The sequence below is a fragment of the Notolepis coatsorum genome (assembly GCF_963971535.1).
Source record: "Notolepis coatsorum genome assembly, chromosome: 11".
NCBI lineage: Eukaryota > Metazoa > Chordata > Actinopteri > Aulopiformes > Paralepididae > Notolepis > Notolepis coatsorum.
The window spans coordinates 97,593,532-97,600,959 of record NC_140175.1 but is presented as its reverse complement, the minus strand read 5'-3'; the positions used below and the strand labels follow the sequence as shown (position 1 = coordinate 97,600,959).

General features: G+C 43.6%; 1 protein-coding gene across 1 annotated transcript in view; it reads right to left on the bottom strand.

The window, feature by feature from the left end:
- Nucleotides 1–481: 481 nt before the first annotated feature.
- Nucleotides 482–7,428, bottom strand: part of mfhas1 (multifunctional ROCO family signaling regulator 1) — a 64,874-nt gene continuing 57,927 nt past the window's right edge. The window contains exons 2-3 of the mRNA XM_084325417.1: nt 6,262–6,606; nt 482–4,923 (exon numbers count right to left, since the gene is read on the bottom strand). Of these exons, the coding sequence (XP_084181543.1) occupies nt 6,476–6,606 (131 nt within the window). The 3' untranslated portion in view covers nt 482–4,923; nt 6,262–6,475. The remainder of the gene's footprint in view (nt 4,924–6,261; nt 6,607–7,428) is intronic.

The following is a 7,428-nucleotide window of genomic DNA, read 5'->3' as shown; positions in this document are numbered from 1 at the left end:
GAGGTAGAAAAATGCTGTTTTTCAGGACTTGATTAGAAATACAAAACAATGAATTAAAAAAAAAAAAAAATAATTACAGAGGTGTTCCATAAACTCACAGGAATTGCGTAAAAGTGCCGAAATAGTGAAAGAAATAGTAAAATAGTTCCCCTTTAAACATTTATATATGGTAAATATACATATATAAATGTATATACACTGCTCAAAAAAATAAAGGGAACACTTAAACAACACATCCTAGATCTCGATGAATGAAATATTCCAGTTGACAAGAAGAGTGTCTTGGACCTTCACCTTCCCCTTGGTTCCGGTCACCCCACTACAAACAGCACCTTCTTCTACCTTCTGTTTAGTAGCTATACTGCCACCACGTGGCTCATCTGTGAAGTTACAGCCTAGACTGAGAAGAAAAACACACAGCAACGCAGAGATACCAAAACCTGTCATCGCTTTATTTGTATTTGGTGTGTTGTGTCGTGAGATGAAGTAACAGCTACATATAAAACAGAATGTGCACCTCCATGCACGACATTGCACAGTAAATAATGTCAAAAGGTACAGTAGTGACACCTCCCGTCAACATACAAAAATAAAGATATTATGTACAAAAAAAGGGTTCCCCTCGATATCTCGACATATTGCGGTATTTTTCTACACCAGTGAAAAACATCTCGAAATAAAGTAAACTGTCCGAACAGGAGAACAAACAGTATAAAGAGGACTTCAATCTGGACACTGGGAGGAAGTCGTCTCTTCCTCGCTTCTCTATACAAGCCACGGTTATCTTTTATTTACATACAATGAGAGTTCTTGGACAACTTCCAAGAAAAGCTGGAGTACTTGGTAGGGTCGAGGTTGGACATAATTACACAGGACCTGGTTTGGTCAGTGGCATTTTTAAATATTATGTACAAATCCAGCTGAACTGTAATATTCTTGGCGTAAAAGGCGCAGTCCACTGTTCTTACATAGTATGCAAATACAGCATTTACTTCCTATTATACATGTCGTGGACCATTGCATGCTGAAGCAAAGGACTCTGTACAAGTGAAGGTGAATGGATGTTGTGTTCGGCTATATTATAAAACCCTGTCCTCTGTGACAAGAAGCGTGATTTTGGTAGATATTATGTAAGAGATCTGGTCATGGATCGAACCTGGAGCAGTCAGTCGGTATCAACCGTTTAGATACAACAGTAAGGGAAACAGATGCAGCATAAGTTTAAATCTAAATAAATAGCAGTCCAGTAAAAGAGATTCCACAACACATTGGTGTATCTTCTCTTAGGTCGGCTGCAGTGAGATTTGGCAGAGATACAGGCCTGTAGTTATCAAGCATCTCGGAGAATAACATAGGCCGGTGCTACTTGGAAATGATTGATGATGCAAAGCATGTTATCAACGATCCTAGCGTGTGAAAAAGCTCACACATTTGACATTTTAATTTATTCAAATTGAAGGAGAATAGTTTGCGCAGAAAATCTTGTCACAAGAGGGGGAAAACCTGGCTCTCTGAAAAAGCTTGACGAGTAAGTTACTGCAGTGAGTGGAAACATAACAGCATATTGGCTACAGTTACTGCATTGACCAATACATTTATAGGAGCATACAGTTGATATTGTTAAAATGTTTACACCAGCCCCGGATTGCAGCAGACAGTTCTATTGCATTTCAGGCAAATACAGAATTATATCATGTCAACTGTCAATCATCTCAACACACCTGAGGCCAACAAAGTCTTTATTGACAGCAGTAATATAACCTATTATTAAAAATGGTATGATATTGTTGTATATAAATTGTAATCCCAATGAAAGCTAGATTAGGGACAAAAGGATGCAACTACTATTTTTGTCCTTAAGGTACTTCTAATGATCCATTAATCAGGCTAATTGCTTGAGAGTAGGAATGCAAGGGTGTAAAGTAGATAATTACATTTACTCGTTGCTGAAATCAAGTAGCATTTCTGTGAAATTGATTAGATTTGATTAGTAATTTAACTTTTACTCAAGTATATTTTGTTTTAAATATTGTAATTAGTTACATTAGCATTCGTTACAAAGCAAAACCTTTGTAGGATTTCCATAAGCTTTGCATCGAGTCGACATGGTCAATTAGCAGTGAGGAGGAGGAGAACGAGCTGGTGCCGAAGAGATGAGCCAGAGAGCAAATCAGCAGAGCTAAATCCCAACAATTTCCCATAAACTCTGAATTGAAGCTGAATAATGACGTGATTCCCTGTGGCCACATCATAGGGCATCATCAAGGGACCACCTCAGCTTCAAGTACAGTAGGTGGGGCCATAGATATATATAACTAGATGGTGCAAGGCGGAGTCTCCAGCGTAGTTCACCGGCGGCCATCTTGTCACAGGCAGCACACCCACTCATAACATGAATGTCTATGGTGCATGTACTATTTTTTTTTAATCCACTTTTTCTCCTTATTTTTCTATTTTTCTCCCATCCCAATTTTCGTATCGCCAATTTTCCCCTTCAATTCTCCCCTCCCCTGTCTTGAACGTTGCTAGACTATGCCTCCCACTGGTCAGCTGTAGTGAGGATAGAAGCCTTGCATCACGTGTCCCCTCCGGTACACGAGGAGGCAGCCTGTCGCATCTTTTCACCAGACAGCGCAGACTCTCAGTGGCGAGGAGTAACGTGTGGGAGGCTCACGCTGCCCCCGATACTTCCTGTCTCTGCTGTACAGGCGTACCAACTGACCTGTAGGAGTCGCTGTCCACAACGTCCAATCCCCACCCATTGACTTTCCACCCGCTACCTCTGCCAATTGAGATAGTATGACGACTGGCCCAAGCCGCAGGCAATGCCGACTCGGGGAGTCGAGACCGGAGTCTCTTGCATTGGTGACAAGCACAATCTCCGCTACGCCACCCAGCCGCTGGTGCATGTACTATTGAAATAACCATAGCTTGCTCAATTTTCAACCGATTTACAAACGGTTTGGTTTATTACAAACATTATTAGCGTGGCTATGATTCAGGATGCTTGGACACGTTGAAATTATTTTCATATGAAAGTCCATTATAATTTCTGATGTTTATAACAAACCAAACCGTTTGAAAATCGGCTGAAAATGTTGCAAGCTATGGTTATTTCAATAGTACATGCGCCATAGACATTCATGTTATGCGTGGGCATGCTGCCTGTGGCAAGATGGCCGACATGTGGCAAGTTCGGTCTCCATTGGCCAGGGTGTGTCATCTAGCCTTTATATATGTCTATGGGTGGGGCTACTCAAATATATAAGCTAACGTTAGCTGAAAGGCTATCACCCATCTCAGTGGTGGTTAGCGTTAGCCTGGTTGTCTAGCTCACTGAACTGTAATAATGAGCTTGTTTGCTAGTTTACCAGACAGTGAGCTTCAAACATTAGTGAATAACGGGGCTAGGCATTTAATTTATTTTACCCCTCTGATCAAATAACGTCAAATCAAAAAGTGGAATGTAACCTGGTCTATTTGAGGATGTCCAACATAGGTTATAAAGGCACTTGTGTGCAAATACCAATGGTGCTTCATGGAGCGTAAACAATAACAGACGCTCATAACACAGTTGCAGATTCTATCTCGTTATTCTGTTTTCAACAAGCATTTTTTCTTTGACGTAACACACTTACACCTGTATTCTCATGTGGGATATTACACGGAGGAAACCTTCCCAAGCCTCACATCCAGGCTTCAAGCCTCACACGCAGGCTTCAAGCCTCACACCCAGGCTTCAAGCCTCACACCCAGGCTTCAAGCCTCACACCCAGGCTTCAAGCCTCTTCTGCTACAAGCGGCCACTTGCTGAGAGCCTTCTGGTTTGTCATCAACAGTAGCCTATAATCTACTACCAGCTTTTCAGCTTTTTCTCTTCATATACAACTGATCATGATCATCCACTCCATGAATGTTGACGTTTGTACAAGGATTGATCAAAATGAAACTGTTTTATGTGGCGGTCGACACAGAAGCTACCTATCAATGCCTCCCCTACACGGCCATGTTGAATCTTGATGCCTCCCCTAAACGGCCATGTTGAATCTTGATGCCTCCCCTAAACGGCCATGTTGAATCTTGATGCCTCCCCCTAAACGGCCATGTTGAATCTTGATGCCTCCCCTAAACGGCCATGTTGAATCTTGATGCCTCCCCCTAAACGGCCATGTTGAATCTTGATGCCTCCCCCTACACGGCCATGTTGAATCTTGATGCCTCCCCTAAACGGCCATGTTGAATCTTGATGCCTCCCCTAAACGGCCATGTTGAATCTTGATGCCTCCCCCTAAACGGCCATGTTGAATCTTGATGCCTCCCCCTACACGGCCATGTTGAATCTTGATGCCTCCCCCTACACGGCCATGTTGAATCTTGATGCCTCCCCTAAACGGCCATGTTGAATCTTGATGCCTCCCCCTACACGGCCATGTTGAATCTCGCTTTTCATGCGCTTTATTTTGTAAAGGTGTATTGAATTAAAAGTAACTCAATTTGAACTTTATATATTCTCTAAAGAAATCATGTTTAACAACCTCTCTACCCCCCCCCCCCCACCATTAAAACAAAGCAACGTGGTAATAAGCGTAGTAGAGTTTTACACCAGTAATTTGACTTTTAGTCAACTTTACTTGAGTAGGATATATTTGTACTTTTTCCACTTACTGGGAATAAGACACATGACCCTCTCAGAGCCCTACTCAAGAGTATTTCCACTTTTAGTACAATTCCACGGAGGAGGCTTGATAACTACGGGCGATTTAGGACACCAGCAAGATGGGCGTGTTGTTGTACAGACACAGTCGCTTGACGGGGGGGGGGGTGTAATACTGTGTGGGACCAGCAGGAGGTGCTCATCCAAAGTCCTTTAAATACTGTCTTTGTGGACGTCGAGGCAGTGTGTGAAAATGACCCCCAACAAACCTGGAAGAGAAGAGGGGAAAAAAAGAAATGTAAAACAGAATTCTCGCTGACGAGGTCATATGAATTGTGCAGTGCAACATTTCAGCTAGAAAACATTACTGCATATAGGGAGGTTTAGTGGTTAAGTTTTTCCGTGTTCCACCCTCTGTCCAACGCAATGTATTTCCCCATTGCCCATTTCTAAATCGTCTCGTTTAAAACAAATAAAGCATGAACATTTGCATGGTGCATCTTTCTGTGTGAGTAATCATCCACAATCTATAGCTCAACATGAAAATATTCGCAATTAATCATAAAAACAAAATCGCAGAATTCTATTTCAACCGAAAATGCTTAAACAATAATGTTAGTGATAGAAGGGAACTTGTTTTGTGCAAAAATGGAAAGCTTTTCAATTTCCATGAGGCAGAATTGTTACAATAGCCGATAATCCATTTTCCCCAATGATGAATCCCTATACGGGTGAACCTCGCGGGCGGTCTAAAGTGACGTCAGACTGCACCTCCCTATAGAAGGTTAACCCTTTCACTGCCACACTACAGAATGTTAACCCCTCCACTACATAAGGTTAACCCTTTCACTACCACACTACAGACGGTTAACCCTCTCACTACCACACTACAGAAGGTTAACCCTCTCACTACCACACACTACAGACGGTTAACCGTTAACCCTTTGTAGTGTGGTAGTGAAAGGGTTAACCTCATGTAGTGTGGTAGTGAAAGTGTTAGCCCTCTGTAGTGTGGTAGTGAAAGTGTTAGCCCTCTGTAGTGTGGTTGTGATTAGGGTTAAAAAAGAAAATCACTAATCGAATAATTTTTTTTTTTACCAAAATGTCAGATAGATAGATCAGGTCATGCTGTGTCTCGTCTGTCTGCGTGCATGAGATGCACGGATGAGAACATCTTCCCCCCTTTAACCCTTTCACTGCCACACTACAGAAGGTTAACCCTTTACTATCACACTACCGACGGTTAGTGGCAGTGAAAGTGTTAACCTGCCGTCGTGTGGCAGTGAAAGGGTTAACATTCTGTGTAATGTCGCAGTGAAAGGGTTAACCATTACACACTAGGACAGGAGACGAGTGACCGTAGTCACACGGTGGCCATTTTGCTCTGAGAGCAAATTTTTTTTACCCGTGTGAATATGGTCACTTGTCTCCTAGGATTCCGGAAAGGAATCCAAAACCTGAGCATGCCATGAGAGCAAAATGGCCGCTGTGTGAATATGGTCACTTGTGGTAATTTTGCTCTCACGTCATGCTCAGGTTGGGATTCCTCTTGGAATTACATAAGAGCAAAATGGCCACCATGTGAATATGGTCATTATAGCACTTACATGTCTGGCGATGATGATCCACCCTGGTGTCTAGTCTGACCAAGCTTAGGCTGCGTGTGTCCAGGCTGGCTTTGGAGAAGAGGGGAGGAGGCGGGGGGCAGATTGTAGAGGTTTCACCTGGAGAGGTGGGACGTCGGCTGGAGGGACGGGGGGGGGGGGGGGTGATAAGTGGTCCCAGGGAAACTGTCAGAAGAGACGAGAGGGGGGGGTGAGTTCACTTGAGACAGGGGCTGACCACAGTGGGTGTAGGAGGGTAGACCAGGGCCACGTTGACCCGCTCCGAACCGTTCTTTGGGCAGATGATCTCAGTCAGGCCTTCTGGGCGCGGCTGACTCAGCAGCTCACCTGACGAGAAACGAGAGAACAAGAGGAAAGTCTGTGAAAATACTGTATATCCTGCACACAATATCATTGTGTGTGTGTGTGTGTGTGTGTGTGTGTGTGTGTGTGTGTGTGTGTGTGTGTGTGTGTGTGTGTGTGTGTGTGTGTGTGTGTGTGTGTGTGTGTGTGTGTGTGTGTGTACAGACTGTACAGTACACTGGCTGGTTGGCTGGATGGTCGTTTTCTCATTTTGTCCACTAGATGGCAATGTTGCTGCATTGTGACCACTGTTGTGACTCCTACAGCAGGCAATGAGTGACTGTGGTGTAATTCCTACTATGGTAGTCCCAGTAGGGGGGCTTCATCTTGCTTTGTTTGAAGGCAAGACAGCTGTGCGTGTTTGTGTGCTTAGGTGAGTGTTTGTCAGTGAGTATGTGAGTGAGTGAGTGAGTGAGTGAGTGAGTGAGTGAGTGAGTGAGTGAGTGAGTGAGTGAGTGAGTGAGTGAGTGAGTGAGTGAGTGAGTGAGCCATCGAGAAAGGCCGCCATAGGCAGACCTGGCTCCCAAGAGAAGACAGACTATGCACCCACTGCACACAAGAAGAGGTGGAAACCCAGCTACACTTCTTAACAACCTGCCCACTATACCAAGACATCAGAGACATATACTTCCCACAAATTGCAAACACCCAAAGAGACTTTGAAAACATGGAAAATAACTCAAAACTCCCATACCTACTGGGAGAAATACAACAATGTGCAAACACAGCAGCAAGATTTGTGAGCGGCTGTGACTGATTGAAAACTTTATTAACAGATTGCAGAATGGGTACAATACAGTACAGCTC